General features: G+C 34.0%; 1 protein-coding gene across 2 annotated transcripts; it reads right to left on the minus strand.

Moving 5' to 3' along the window:
• Positions 1-9,759: 9,759 nt before the first annotated feature.
• On the minus strand, positions 9,760-16,206 carry ntpcr (nucleoside-triphosphatase, cancer-related). Of its 2 annotated transcripts, none has more exons than XM_065296211.1 (6): positions 16,099-16,206; positions 15,546-15,708; positions 15,350-15,446; positions 10,925-11,125; positions 10,377-10,462; positions 9,760-10,236 (listed from the first exon to the last, which is right to left on the minus strand). In XM_065296211.1, the coding sequence occupies exons 1-5, from the start codon at positions 16,127-16,129 to the stop codon at positions 10,394-10,396; spliced, it is 561 nt and encodes a 186-aa protein (XP_065152283.1). In that variant the 5' UTR covers positions 16,130-16,206; the 3' UTR covers positions 9,760-10,236; positions 10,377-10,393. The 2 variants fall into 2 exon arrangements, with proteins under 2 accessions (XP_065152283.1, XP_065152282.1); XM_065296210.1 differs by having other exon boundaries at positions 9,760-10,267.
• Between the last annotated feature and the right edge of the window lie 444 nt (positions 16,207-16,650).

Consider the following 16,650-nt stretch of genomic DNA (forward strand, 5'->3'; position numbering starts at 1 on the left):
TAAATCAAGATGTTTTTTCTTGATTAGCAAGACAACCTAAGAAAATAAGTCTAGTTTTTAGACAAAATGTATCAAATTTAAGTGAATTTGTGGATAAAATGGGGTAAGCTAATTTTTCTTGAATTTTTCTTGAATTAAGTGTTTAAGAAAAAAGTTCAAGATTTTTTGCTTACCCCATTGGCAGATTTTTTTGCTTGTTTAATCCACAAATTCACTTATATTTGATATTTTTTGTCTTAAAACTAGACTTATTTACTTAGGTTATTTTGCTCATCAAGAAAATGCATCTTGACTTGAGAATTTTTGGATATTTCTGCTTAAAACAAGACAAAAATAAAAACTAAGTCAAAAACTAAGTGTAAAATGACTTTCTTACTAACTTTTTTTGTCTTGTTTTCCGTAAAAATTCTTAAATTAAGATGTATTTTCTTAATAAGTTAAATGACCTAGGAAAATAAGTCTAGGTTTTAGACAAAAAATGTAGGCGAATTGTGGTTGAAACAAGCAAAAAAATCTACCAATGGAAGAATACATTTTTTCTTTAATTAAGTGTTTATGAAAAATGTAAACTTATTTCAAGAATTTTTTTTCTTATTCCATTAGCAGATTTTTTGCATGTTTTAAGAACTAATTTACTTAAAATTATTTATTTTTTGTCTAAAAACTAGACTTATAAAACTAGAAGAATTTGTTGATATTTTTATTGAAAACAAGACAAAAATACTAAGTAAGAAAGTCATTTTTTGCAGTGCACACACGGCAAAAAATGATTTTCAAGAAAAATGTTTTCGTATTTTTGTCTTGTTTTCGGTAAAAATATCTAAAAATTCTTAAATTAAGATGCTTTTTCTTGATGAGCAAAACGACCCAAGCAATAAATCTAGTTTTTAGAAAAAAAAATCTGCCAAAGCAAAATAATCTAAACACTAAATTCAAGAAAAATTCAAGAAAAATTTGCTTAACCCATTCACAGATTTTTTTTTAACTTATTTTATGCACATAATCACTTAAATGTAATAATTTTGGTCTAGTTTTGCTCATCAAGAAAATGCATCTTAATTTAAGAATTTGTAGATATTTTTACTGAAAAAAGACAAAAATACCAAGAATTTTTTTTCTTGAAAATCATTTTTTGCCGTGTATGGCAGTCAGTGGGTACGTCAACTGTGTGCTTACCTTCATTTATCAAATGATCATCTTTTCTGTTTAACAGAAGAAAGAAACTCGTACAAGTTTTGAACTCCCATAGTATTTTTCCTACTATGGCAGTCAATGTGTGATGTCGAATGTGTGGTTATCATCATTTTCTTCTTTTGTGTATGTATCTTAAAGTCCCATTTTTAAAGGAATAGTTCACCCAAAAATAAAAAATCTGTAATTTAAATAAATTAAAAAAAGTTTAAATAAATTAAAGCACAACTAAACTATGTTACTGTCAGGTTTATATTAGTGTATACTAATATTCAATCAGTGTTATAGACTATTGAGAATATAAGATGTCCCATATAGATTTTTATCTAAAGTCTGTAATGTGATGGACTGTTGACAGGGTACAGGCTCAGGTCATGACCTCTATGACTTTAGCTGTAGAGGTGACCCATTTGTCCCACCATTGACACTTCTTCTGAGACAGAAAAAGGGTCGATTGTTCACTTTCATTGGCATAATTGACTCTAGACAGTCAGTGGTCTTTTTAAACATGCTTTGCTCATTTATCAATGTCATGAAGCACATGTGAGCCCAGGACCTGTCGACTCAAAACCACAGACAAAATTGTATTGTATTGTTTTGTATGTGCAGAGCAAAGCTCAGATCAGTTGGAAGAGTTTAATGAGAAATGTTTTAGATGCTTTATTGTTTTGCAGACTTGATCTTGACAATTGTTTCTTTAAAGGGGACATTTCACAGGATTTTTTAAAATGTCAAAAAATCTGTATGTGAAATTTTAGTTCAAAATACCATATAATTTATTATAACATGTTAAAATTGCCACTTTGAGGTGTGAGCAAAAATGTGCAGTTTGGGGTGTGTCCTTTTAAATGCAAATGAGTTGATCTCTGCACTAAATGGCAGTGTTTTGGTTGGATAGTGCAGATTAAGGGGCGATATTATCCCCTTCTGACATCACAGGTGAAGCCAAATTTCAATGACCAATTTTTTTCACATGCTTGCAAAGAATGGTTACTGGGTTGATCTTCTTCACATTTTCTAGGTTAATAGAAGCCCTGGGGACCCTATTATAGCACTGAAACATTAAAAAAGTCAGATTTACATGATATGTCCCCTTTAATGTTTCAATAATTAGGAGAAGCAATTGTGTATTAAATATTATATCTTATTTGTGATTTTTTTATGACCGTAGTAGACAAATGGAGTGTTGTATGAGAAAGTCCAGTCCTTGGAGCTCAACAGCGTTCATTGATTTATTATCATTGGAATCAAACTGGGATGAGTGTTGATGTGTAAAGATCCTGAATTGTGAATCAATGAGACATTGACTGAGAGGTGGAAGTGATTAATCTTCTGTTTCTCTAGAGTCTAGACAAATGATGACCACCAGATACTGAATTATTAACAGTGCTCAAATCTGTCATTTCAGTAAAACACACTTCTATATTTACTTAATATTTTCTTTAAAAAAAAAGTATAAATCTTGTTATGGTTAATGTAATAATAGTACATTTTGTAAGTGAATGGGAAGCCAACTTTCAATAGATTCTTTCAATGTTATTATGTTCTTTTTTAACTATAGAGCTAAATGATTTGACCTCATGTCATGGGAATCTCTCTTTCCACATGTGTCCCTGAGGGCTGTTTCTGCTCTGTCCTGTTATTTTCAGCTCGGACCAGAAGTCTTACATCTCACAGTTTCTTACCACTCTCAATATTTCAGCCTGGTCTCTATGCGGTATTAATACGTAACTTTCAAAAACACAAAACGGTTTTGGTACGAGTGGATAGATGCTGCATAATATGCACTGCTAAAAATGATAATGTGCATTAGTAAATTTAACAAACAAACAAAAAAGAGTAAATTCTATTTAAAAAAAAAATCAATTCTTGTTTTTTAACCAAAACTTGAGTAAAATAACACAAAAATGTACGTAATTCTGAAATTAACACATTATTGAGTAAATTCAACTTAATTTTATCATGTAAAATCCACTTGAATTTGTAAGATATTAATTAACTTAATAATTTTGTGTTGAAACTACTTGAATTATTTTAGTAGGCCTAAATATAACTAACTAGGCAATGGACTTGTAGTTCCCAGCATGATTTGCATGGGACTGCATTTGGAGAGTATATTTTTTAATAAACCGTATTTTATATGTGTTTTAAACTAAAAAGAAAGACTTGTTAGTGTTTAATGTTCATTTATCTTTGTAAGTTTTGTGGTTACCATCATTCAGAAGAGTGGTGCTTCTGTAACACGATGAAAATCATGATGTGTGTTAATTCACTCAATGAGCAATAACTGTGCTAATACCAGAACTGAGACCGACTGGGTCTCTTCTTATATAGTAATAAATAAAGAAAAGAAGAAATTTTACATGATTAAACCAGAAAGATTCCATTAAAGAAGTAAGCCTTTTAAAGTACTTAAAAAAATTTGTAACAATATTATACATAATATTTTTAAGTAAACATCACATATTTTACAGTGGAATTTAACTTTACTTAAATTCTACTTATTGTTTTTTTGTTCATTTAAATCAGCCTTTCTAAGTAAATTTTACTTAATTTCACGAGTGTGAAATTTACTCGAAAAACATGCAAAAGTTCTACTCACAAAATTCTAAGTATTGTTTTTTTGTTGATTTAAATCAGTTTTTTAAAGTAAATTTTACTTCATATTTTTTGTGTGGACGTATTGGCAACATTGAAAGGGATAGTTCACCCAAAAATAAACATTCTGTCATTATTTACCCACTCTGATGTTGTTACAAACCTGTATAAATGTCTTTGTTCTGATGAACACAAGTCAAAATATTTTGAGGAATATTCCAATCAGAAGCCCTATTGACGTATTCTTTTTCATACTATTGAAGTCAATGGGGCTTCTGATCGGTTTAGTTACAAACATTCCTCAAAAAATCTTAATTTGTGTTCATCAGAACAAGGAAATTAATGCAGGTTTAGCACAACATGAGAGTTTGTAAATTATGAAAGAATTTTCATTTTTGGGTGAACTGTCCCTTTAATCGCAACAGTGTTAAAGTAGAAATTGTGTGGGTTTTGCTGTGAAACCTGGCAACCCTGATCAGGGGTTTTTGAACCCCAGTTTGAGAAACGCTGCAGTATTTCATGAGCTTCTGTTTTTATGTCTCTACTGCCTGAACTGATGACTATATGTATTTGCTGTACTGCAACAATGCAAAATTGTAAAAAGCACCATAGAAATCAAATTGAATAGAATATTCAGAGTTATAAACAAGAACATTTAAGTTATTAATCCAAATAAGCTGCATTTCTGATATGCAGTTAGTTACAATTGAAATCTATGCAGATTGTTTAACCAAGAAAAGATCTGTTTTAAGGGTAACACCAAGATGGCTGCCAAATGGACTGTTTGTGGATGATGTCACAGTCTGGAATTAATCAGTATGGCATGGTTTTACCTCGGTGGTTATCTTTGGATATAACTTTAAACAGAGGTTAGTTATTTTCTCATAAGGTATACCAGAGATAAAATATTCAACGTGATCTCATGATCTCTATGTTTTACATCCATCTCTGTTTTTTAAGTGTTTGTTATATTTTATTTATCATAAATAGTAAGTTTTGCAGCCGTCTGTATGTTTATCTCATTTGTTTGTTTGACAGAGTTTGTTTTGTAAAAGCTGTGAATGGCTATATGAACAGGTGTGTGGAATAGAAAGACAGAGATGAATGTGTTGGCGGTCTATGCTTTTATTTGTGGTCTTCTTCAACAGCTTTGATCTGTGTGGCTTTAAAGCTGAAACCTTACACCTTTCTGTTTTTAAAGCACATTATGATGAAAAGCGTCTGCTTGAGACACAGCAGTATTTCTAGACGGACGTTCTTTGTTCTGAAAACTTTTAGGGCCTTACATGACTGCTTCTAGCTATAGACGAGTGGCACAAACTCAATCTTTGGTCAGTCTTTTCTCTTTCAAGTAAATTATGGCTACTGTGTTCATGTAACTCAACTTATAAGATGTGTGAGCAATGCAAAGGTTATGAGTTTGAACTCAGGGACTACACATACTGGTAAAATATATAGATTAAATGAAAAATGCTTTGGATAAAAAAGCAGTTTCCTCAATTTCATAGTCAAACATCAAATAAACAGCTATAAATAAGCTTGTTTTAATATTTCAATGAAAAACAATGTGCTTTTTATTTTCCAATCCTCTCTTTTAATGCATCTGTATTCATTTGAATATCTAAGACTATGCAGTCTCTCTTTGATGAAGTCTTATAATCGCTGCTGTTTCCAGTGTGGTTTTAAAGGAATAGTCTACTCATTTTCAATATTAAAATATGTTATTACCTTAACTAAGAACTGTTGAATCATCCCTCTATCATCTGTGTGTGTGCACGTAAGCGCTGGAGCGCGCTGCGACGCTACGATAGCATTTAGCTTAGCCCCATTCATTCAATGGTACCATTTAGAGATAAAGTTAGAAGTGACCAAACACATCAACGTTTTTCCTATTTAAGACGAGTAGTTATACAAGCAAGTTTGGTGGTACAAAATAAAACGTAGCGCTTTTCTAAGCGGATTTAAAAGAGGAACTATATTTTATGGCGTAATAGCACTTTTGGGAGTACTTCGACTCGCCTGAGAAGTCGAAAAGTCCGCTCCCCTTCTCACTCTCATAATGGGAGAGGGAGGGTGTTACTGCGCCAAGTCGAAGTACTCCCAAAAGTGCTATTACGCCATAAAATATAGTTACTCTTTTAAATCCGCTTAGAAAAGCGCTATGTTTTATTTTGTACCACCAAACTTGCTCGTATAACTACTCGTCTTAAATAGGAAAAACGTTGATGTGTTTGGTCACTTCTAACTTTATCTCTAAATGGTACCATTGAATGAATGGGGCTAAGCTAAATGCTATCGTAGCGTCGCAGCGCGCTCCAGGGCGTACGTGCACACACACAGATGATAGAGGGATGATTCAACAGTTCTTAGTTGAGGTAATAACATATTTTAATATTGAAAATGAGTAGACTATTCCTTTAATTGTTGGCTCATTGCTGTCACGCCTGTCAGATATGATTCATCTCAATGTGCAGATATTCTTGTTTTCTGTTTAATATATTAATGAACATAAAAGATTTAACTCTTATTCTCCATATGGCTCAGACTGTATAAACCCCTCTGGGCTTTGTTTACATTTTTGTTGGGAGGATTTGGACTTCTTGCGTCTGTCCATGAAAGCATGTTAGTGATATGGACATGAAAGCTCCTTCAAAACCGTACAAATCTGTTCATGGCATTGAGTATAGAAATACACAGAGTTCGGTTGTTAATGTGGCTTTGTTTGGGAGATAATGTAGACTTATGGAAATTGTCTCTATCCAATCCATAGAGAAAAACTAATCTTCATAATGGGGGAGGCACAAAATCTTTAGTCGGTAATGTTAAACACTTTAAAGAAGGAAAGATGGATCAAAATGTGTGCAGAACTAGTAATATAAAGTCTGTTTAGCTAAAATTTGTCACACAACAGAAAAATGTGTGGTTAACCACCCGGACAAATGTGAATGATAAAAACCCGCCTGGTAAATAAAACAAGTTTAAAATATCGGAAAAATAAGCAACATTCTCTGTTTTCAAACGCTGAGGGTTTGTCCGATATCGGAGCTGAAGCCACGCCCACTCGCGGGAAGGGTGCCGTCTCGCGATCGTGTTAGGGGCGGAGCCATGCTCGGTAGCTCCGGTGTGTCATAGAGCCACCGTTTTGGCTACGCCCAAATAATCCTGAACACAAACATGTGGAAAAACTTTTTATGATGTAACTCCACAATTCAGTAATTAGTCTTTGTAACCTATTTTAGCAATATATTCCTAAAATGTTTATAAACAATTCTCTGAAATAACTTTACAGGGAATTTAAAGTAGGCTATGCTATTGTAGGAATTACTATTACTGATCCAACATCAAAACCTCAGCTTGAAATTCAGCGTTCTTCATCCGAAAAATCTACTTTTCATACACATCTATAAAAACCATGTATCATTAAACATTATATATATTTTTAAATAAAATTAACATTTATTTGTATAGCACTTTCCCAACACTTTGTAAAGTTGAAGATGTCAGAATGGAATACAAAACTTTGTTGTTTGGTTCTTGCGAACAAAACACGAGGGCATTTATAAGAGATGTATGATTTTGGAGGGCAAACACAGCTTCAATAAATAACGTAATCTCTGAAAGTGTTCAGCATGCCCGCTCGACAGAGATGCCCGCCACAGTTGGTGGGACAGGAGTTGGCTCGGCCCCGACAACACTGTTATGTAATCCATCTGTGTTACCGCTGCAGGCCCCTGGCATCACCTTCACAAAAACAACAGCAGGGTGACCTACAACAATCCCCTGACAGACAAAACCCTCAACACACAAGCTGTCCAGATTCTCACCTTTACGTGACCTGGAACAAACACACACACAATGAGACTTAGTACACACGGAGAGCCATGAACCTAAATAGGATTTTAATTTACACTGATTTGAAACCAAGACATAAACATACTTGTTGGATAATAATTCATGCAACTATTTTTCTTATAATTAATTTCTCAAGAAGTGACTATGCTGTTAGAAATAAATGGTAAAAAAGAAATTGTCCAATGGGGCAGTACACTTTAAAAATGTCCTACTGTAATATGTGCCATTCAAAAATCTGGCAGTGCGTGTACAGTGTGATGAAGAAAACTGCGGACTGAACGCAGAAAAACAGGACTATATAGGCTTCTTCTACATTTTTATTTGGTACCGATATATGTACCTCTGAAGTACTATGAACTCTTTAAGAGCAAAGCTTTACTTTTTTGAAAGGGTACCGCCCCAGTGACAGCTGGTGCATATTTTGACAATTTTTTTCTAGTGTAGATGTGTAGAACTGGATGCCGTAATGCTATGAATAGTTGCCAGGGTGTTGCTATGCAGTCACCAATATGTTCTGGAGGATATTTTACAAAATGATGTAGTTCTTTTTTTCGTGGTTGCCCCCCCCCCCAAAAATGGCCACCTTCAAGTCTTCATGATATTTTGGTCCTTAGCTCAGGTCTCAGTTCTCAGCACATCCTCTTATGAAGAAACTTTTGAGGTTGATTTTGTGCTTAAAACAATGAAAAAAAAAATTGCCAATGAAATAAGAAAAAAAATCTTGAATTAAGTGTTTATGAGAAAAGTAAACTTATTTCAAGAAAACATTTTTTTGCTTGTTTTAAGCACTCATTTTCTTAAAGTTTATGTTTTTGTCTAAAAACTAGACTTATTTTCCTAGGTCATCAAGAAAATACATCTTCATTTAAGAATTTTTAGATATTTTTACTGAAAACAAGACAAAAATCCTAAGTGAGAAAGTCAAATTTTATTGATTTTGTGCATAACACAAGCAAAAAATCTGCCAATGGGGTAAGCTAAAAATTTTTTCTTAAACACTAAATTCAAGAAAAATTAAAAAAAAATTAGCTTAGCCCATTGGCAGATTTTTTTGCTTGTTTTATGCACAAAATCACTTAAATTTGATATTTTTGGTTTAAAAACTACACTTATTTTCATGGGTTGTTTTGCTCATAAAGAAAAAACATCTTAATTTAAGAATTTTTAGATATTTAAAAAAAATTATTTTCAAGAAAAAAAAATCTTAGTATTTTTGTCTTGTTTTCAGTAAAAATATCTAAAAAATTCTTAAATTATGATGTATTTTCTTGATGAGCAAAACGACCCAAGAAAATAAGTCTAGTTTTTAGACCAAAAATATCAAATTTAAGTGATTTTGTGCATTAAACAAGCAAAAAAAAATCTGCCAATGAGGTAAGCAAATTTTTCTTGATTTAAATGTTTTTTGCTTAGCCCATTGGCAGATTTTTTTGCTTGTTTTATGCACAAAAGCATTAAAAATTTGATATTTTTGGTCTAAAAACTAGACTTATTTTCTTGGGTCGTTTTGCTTATCAAGAAAAAGCATCTTAATTTAAGAATTTTTTGATATTTTTACTGAAAACAAGACAAAAATAGTAAGAAACTATTATATTGAAAATAATTTTTTTGCAGTGTAACAAATGACAAAGAAAATGTAAGGACTTGATTAAAAGCTTCCACAGATTGTCCATGGCAGATTTGGCAGAGAATCATTTGTGACGCACATGACAGCTCTGCTTTATACTTCCTTTAAAATTGGAACAAACCCATGTCCTCTCATTTCTGCATTTCAATCCTACAAACATTAACAAACACCACAATCTACAGCAGATCACCTTTTTGGTTTCAAAACGGCGAATTTCGCCAAAAGGTGATGGATTCCCATGCCTGATTTTCAAAATATGTAGAGTCTGTTGCTCAGAAATAGACAACACTAATATATGACTCTGTATCATAATCCTATGATAGGATTTTGAAAGTTTGATTTCACATTGATTTAAATCTTTGACATGGTCCTACTCAGTCAATGTTAAAGATAACAAGGTTACATTTCACAATATTCTTTATCATTATGAAGAAAACGGTCAATCACAAACGGTCATACACATATTCAATGACTTGCATTAGCACATAAAATAAAATTGCATTTTGATGTTTTAATAAATTGACCAGCAAGCATAGGATGAAACATTTTAAACTTTTATTTTTTAACATGGGCCGTTAAATACTGTATTGTGTATTAATTTCTGCAAAGTTAATTTCTATTATAAATCACATTTATCTTTAATACACAATAGCAAACAAATATTAACATTAAAGTCCGTCTGGAGGCCTGTCAGTATTTCTATTCAAATATAAATTTATTTTCCCTTTCCAGCTGAAACTGTAGACACTGGAAACATTTGGCTCTGCGAAAAACAAAACAAAGACATGGACTATCTGTCCAACTAAAGACAACAGAAAACATTTAAGGGTGGACAAATGTCCACAGGGGTCTCCCCCCTTTCATCTCACTCATTCCTCCAGGATGTCTTCATCGACAGATCTCACGCTCTCTTCCTTCAGTGATCTAGCTCTGAATCAATATGAGGCAAGGTTGGTTCATCCGAAATGCTGAACAGAAAAACGTTCATTTTACCTTTATCTGAGGGAATGAAGAGAGATCCTGGAGTTTACTGAGATCAGTGTCTATAGAAATTATGAAAAAGTGTAACATTATATATATAAACAGTTCTGTATTGTGGATGACATACGTTCAGTCTTGTTTATTTTATTTCAGGCACTCCTGAAGAGCCGAAACAATCTCATCAAACAATCCGTCTCTGTTTTCCTTTGTGACCTGTTGATGAAAAAAAATCTTAGATTCACTATTCACTATGTAACACAATCTGAATGATCACACAGCAGACAGGCATCTGAACTTAATGCTGATGTGTGTAAATTTACACAAGAGTATGGTACCACTTTCCTATGCCTAAAAGCAGAAGTCTGTGTTCATCATACACTGGTCTAGACATACAGAGTGAATCATAAACCAAAGGCCTAACATAGTCATGAATACTACTTCCTCTTGTAGACCGCATGTGCCATGTTACTTTTAGGAAATTAAGGGAACTGTACTTTTGGGAAACAGAAAATAAAGTTTGTAATATTTAGGCAAAATCTTTATATAATGCATCATGGTCATATTAATGATTCACAGTATCTGTCTCTGGTATTTGTGAGTGTAGTATGCATAGATTCTAATGTGAATGAGAGGTGAGAGATGAAAAAAGTTATATGAGCTCTGTCTAATTATTACCATAAAGATCTTGACATCTTGTCTGCTGCGCACCTCCTCTACCAGTGCGAGAGGTTTTCCTTTAGGAACAGGAATGGTGCCGAGGACAGAACATCTGGAGGCATCCAGAGTCTCTCTCACTGCTCGAATAAACTTTTGACTGAACAGCTCCATTTTTCCAATCTCATCAATGACAAACAACCTTCTGCTTCCCTCCTGTCTCTGTTCAGATGAGAATGATGAAGAGAGCTGATGAGAAAACTTTGAGTCAGGGTAAACTTTAATCAAAACAATGATTCGCTTGTCTGCTCTATATGTCTGTCTATAGTTTCCATCACTTAAAACAAAATGCTCAGACAATAATTTAACCTCACACTGGTCTAAACCTATATGATTTTGTGTGCTTTCATTTAATAAAATAAATAAGCAGCCTGAAAAATCTGAGGGTGGAAACCATAGACTGTAAAAAAAGATGGGACGACGCCTGTTCGCTCTTTTCCATTGGTGAAAAGTGAATCCGCCAGTGTCCCGATATGGCGCTGACATCTTGGGTCTTGAGTCTGCGCAGTAGCGATTTCGGGACCAGTCCTGCGCAGTAGTGAGCAGGAAGTAAAGCCGCGAAATCAAGACCCCGCCTTCGCTCTCGCAGAATGCGCATATCACACGATACCACAGCTGTCAATCATGACGTTACACCACCGTTTTTATATCATTAAATAACTAACTAAACACAAACTTATTTTAAAAACAAACATTTGAATTTACATCAGCGTGATAAAAACTACAGTAAATGGCAGAAACCAGCTTCGGAAAAAAGATAATTGAAGTGTAATTAAATTTTTTAGTTGGTCTCAAGTCCCATTGAATAACATGGGGAGGCGGGCTTTATGACCTATACTGGGACCAGTCACTGGGGGGCGATTTAGCATTCACTTTTCAGGGCTTGTGCGGCACACATGGTGGAAACCCTCTTTTTGTGGAAACTATTTGCAGTTTAGTGTACCCTATATCAACGTAAGAACTTTACTACCAGTTTAGTGTACTGTATATGAGCACAAAAACTGCACTTGTGGTTTAGCGTACGTACAGTATATCAGCTTAGGAACTGTACTTGTAGTTTAATGTACTGTATATGAGCATAGAAACTACACTTGTGGTTTAGTGTACAGTATATCAGCTTAAGAACTGTACTTGTAGTTAAGTGTTCTGTATATGAGCACAGAAACTGCATTTGTAGTTTAGTGTCCTGTATATCAGCTGAGGAACTGTACTTATAGTTTAGTGTAATGTATATGACCACAGAAACTGCACTTGTAGTTTAGTGAACTGCATATCAGCTGAGGAACCGTACTTGTAGTTTAGTGTACTGTATATGAGCACAGAAACTGCACTTGTAGTTTGGTGTACTGTATATGAGCATAGAAACTGCACTTGTGGTTTAGCATACAGTATATCAGCTTAGGAACTGTACTTGTAGGTTAGAGTACCATATATCAGCATTTGTACTGTATCAGCTTAGGAACTGTATTACAGTTTAGTGTACCATATTTCATCTAAGGAACTGTACTTGTAGTTTAGTTTAGTGTACAGTATATCAGCTTAGGAACTATACTTGTAGTTTAATGTACTGTATATAAGCATAGAAACTGCACTTGTGGTTTAGTGAACTGCATATCAGCTGAGGAACCGTACTTGTAGTTTAGTGTACTGTATATGAGCACAGAAACTGCACTTGTAGTTTAGTGAACTGCATATCAGCTGAGGAACCGTACTTGTAGTTTAGTGTACTGTATATGAGCACAGAAACTGCACTTGTAGTTTGGTGTACTGTATATGAGCATAGAAACTGCACTTGTGGTTTAGCGTACAGTATATCAGCTTAGGAACTGTACTTGTAGTTTAGAGTACCATATATCAGCTTATGTACTGTATCAGCTTAGGAACTGTACTTGTAGTTTAGTGTACTGTATATGAGCACAGAAACTGCATTTGTAGTTTAGTGTCCTGTATATCAGCTGAGGAACTGTACTTGTAGTTTAGTGTACTGTATATGAGCACAGAAACTGCACTTGTAGTTTAGTGAACTGCATATCATCTGAGGAACTGTACTTGTAGTTTAGTGTACTGTATATGAGCACAGAAACTGCACTTGTAGTTTAGTGTACTGTATATGAGCATAGAAACTGCACTTGTGGTTTAGCATACAGTATATCAGCTTAGGAACTGTACTTGTAGGTTAGAGTACCATATATCAGCATTTGTACTGTATCAGCTTAGGAACTGTATTACAGTTTAGTGTACCATATTTCATCTAAGGAACTGTACTTGTAGTTTAGTTTAGTGTACAGTATATCAGCTTAGGAACTATACTTGTAGTTTAATGTACTGTATATAAGCATAGAAACTGCACTTGTGGTTTAGCATACAGTATATCAGCTTAGGAACTGTACTTGTAGTTTAGAGTACCATATATTATGTACTGTATCAGCTTAGGAACTGTACTTGTAGTTTAATGTACTGTATATGAGCATAGAAACTAAACTTGTAGTTTAGCATACAGTATATCAGCTTAGGAACTGTACTTGTAATTTAGAGTACCATATATCAGCTTATGTACTTTATCAGCTTAGGAACTGTATTATAGTTTAGTGTACCATATATCATCTTAGGAACTGTACTTGTAGTTTAGTTTAGTGTACAGTATATCAGCTTAGAAAATGTACTTGTAGTTTAGTGTAATGCATATCAGCTTAGGAGCTGTATTTGTAGTTTAGTGTACTGAATATGAGCACAGAAACTGCACTTGTGGTTTAGTATACTGTATATGAGCATAGAAAGTGCACTTGTGGTTTAGCATACAGTATATCAGCTTAGGAACTGTACTTTTAGTTTAGAGTACCATATATTATGTACTGTATCAGCTTAGGAACTGTACTTGTAGTTTAATGTACTGTATATGAGCATAGAAACTAAACTTGTGGTTTAGCATACAGTATATCAGCTTAGGAACTGTACTTGTAATTTAGAGTACCATATATCAGCTTATGTACTTTATCAGCTTAGGAACTGTATTATAGTTTATTGTACCATATATCATCTTAGGAACTGTACTTGTAGTTTAGTTTAGTGTACAGTATATCAGCTTAGAAACTGTACTTGTAGTTTAGTGTAATGCATATCAGCTTAGGAACTGTATTTGTAGTTTAGTGTACTGTATATTAGCACAGAAACTGCACTTGTGGTTTAGTATACTGTATATGAGCATAGAAAGTGCACTTGTGGTTTAGCATACAGTATATCAGCTTAGGAACTGTACTTGTAATTTAGAGTACCATATATCAGCTTATGTACTTTATCAGCTTAGGAACTGTATTATAGTTTATTGTACCATATATCATCTTAGGAACTGTACTTGTAGTTTAGTTTAGTGTACAGTATATCAGCTTAGAAACTGTACTTGTAGTTTAGTGTAATGCATATCAGCTTAGGAACTGTATTTGTAGTTTAGTGTACTGTATATTAGCACAGAAACTGCACTTGTGGTTTAGTATACTGTATATGAGCATAGAAAGTGCACTTGTGGTTTAGCATACAGTATATCAGCTTAGGAACTGTACTTTTAGTTTAGAGTACCATATATTATGTACTGTATCAGCTTAGGAAATGTACTTGTAGTTTAATGTACTGTATATGAGCATAGAAACTGCACTTGTGGTTTAGCATACAGAATATCAGCCAAGGAACTGTACTTGTAGTTTAGAGTACCATATATCAGCTTATGTACAGCATCAGCTTAGGAACTGTACTTGTAATTTAGTGTACCATATATCATCTTAGGTACTGTACTTGTAGTTTAGTTTAGTTTAGTTTAGTGCAGTGGTTTTCAATCTGGGGGCTGGGGCAGTTTTATGACATTTTATAAAATACAGTCATTTATCATGAATTATGTGTAATTAAACCTAAAAAATAATAAGCCAACTAACCAACAGCACTACTAGGTATAATTTTAAATGTTTTGCTTAATTAAAATATTAAATTTCAAATATTTCATATATCAAATATATCAAACTGTTTTTGTCATAAATTTTCTTTCGGGGGGCCGCGAAAAAATGCACTGTACACAAGGGGGCCCGCACGCTGAAAAATTTTGGGAACCCCTGGTTTAGTGTACTGTATATAAGCTGAGGAACTGTACTTGTCGTTTAGTGTACTGCATATCAGCTTAGGTACTGTACTGTAGTTTATTGTACTGAATATGAGCACAGAAACCGCACTTGAAGTTTAGTGTACAGTATTTTAGCTTAGAAAGTGTACTTGTAGTTTAGTTTAGTATATCAGCTGAAAAACTGTACTTGTAGTGTAGTGTGCAGTATATAAGTATAAACATGCACTTGTTGTACAGCATACCATATATCAGCTTAGGAACTGTCATTTCTGTTGTCATACCTCTTTGAAAAGGGGGAGGACAAGACTTTCAAATGACTGAAGATCGACGGCATACTGACCAACTCGATATTCACGTCTGCCTGCGGCTGATTCAGAGCTACAGGTACGATCAGAAAGAGAAAGAGTTGTTGGAAGGAGGAGCAGACGCACATAAGAAATGAGTGATTCATAGAGGGATGAAGAGAGCGAAAGATACCTGACCCTGGACAGACGTCCTCTATCACCCGTAAGCGTGACCACATCAAAGCCCACTCTCCTTCCTCTCTCTCTTACCTCCTCTGTATAAAAGCCATTGACAGAGACTCCAGTGGAGAGCACAGATTCACAAACTTTCTTCACCAGAGTGGTTTTACCCACACCTGACAGAGAAAACACTTTTATCTGATGGACACTGACACAGGTGTGTTTTTTTATCACGCAACACAGTAAAGTTAACAGACACAATATAACAGCCCTGTAAAGTGAAATAAAGTAATTGTGGATCTATTCTTTATAGATAAATCCATTCCGTATTATGGTTCTATTATTTAATACCATCAGAATATTCTTTTTTAAGGGTTGATATACGTTTCTACGTTGTTTAACGTTTAGATTCGTTAGTTATTTTTTATAGGCGTGACGTCTAAACTGCCTTTAAGAGAAGATGATGACAGCTATACTGAATAAGTTTATACCAACTTTTTTACAGTCTGAACAGTAAACTGCAAACAACGTTACAGTACACAGTTGTATTTGCAATACAGATTTACCAGGAGCGCCAGTCAGGAAAACATGCTTCATTATTACAGCCGATTCTTGCTCCTCACAACCGGACACCACACATGCGCACCGCAGACTGCACGCACACTACTTCCGGCTACATGATGATGACGCAACGCAGAGGGCGTAACCTCAGGTCACAATATAAATAAACAAACAAAACTAATTTTGATACGAGAAAAGTGTCTTGTACAACCTAAATAACGTTTTTATTAACATACAGTAAACCTCAAAATAAACACAAATACAAAACATTTATGTAAAAAACCTTTTTGAATCATAAAGATTGATCAAATAATTATATCTAATAATTTCGTTTATAGGGATTAATAGTATATAACCGTGATGGTGTTATTAGGGGCCAAGCCCACAGGGCGGCAGGCCACTATTGCAATTGATGGTTTTCTTATTATTATTATTATTATTATTATTATTATTATTATTATTATTATTATATTTCTTCTTCCCCAATGGGAGTCTATGGCAGCCCTATGAACCGTACATAGGAAAATGAAAAAAATTTGCAACACTTGTAGTGGTGG

The sequence above is a fragment of the Paramisgurnus dabryanus genome, chromosome 20 (assembly GCF_030506205.2).
Source record: "Paramisgurnus dabryanus chromosome 20, PD_genome_1.1, whole genome shotgun sequence".
NCBI classification, from domain to species: domain Eukaryota; kingdom Metazoa; phylum Chordata; class Actinopteri; order Cypriniformes; family Cobitidae; genus Paramisgurnus; species Paramisgurnus dabryanus.

Bases quoted from the DNA above. Each gene is read 5' to 3' on its own strand.
- ntpcr (XM_065296211.1), bottom strand. From the start codon at position 16,129: ATGAAGCATGTTTTCCTGACTGGCGCTCCTG. The intron at 15,709-16,098 runs GTAAATCTGTAT...TTTCTCTGTCAG, and splicing joins TTTCCTGACTGGCGCTCCTG to GTGTGGGTAAAACCACTCTG. The intron at 10,463-10,924 runs GTAATAATTAGA...TTTCATCAACAG, and splicing joins AAGATGTCAAGATCTTTATG to GTCACAAAGGAAAACAGAGA.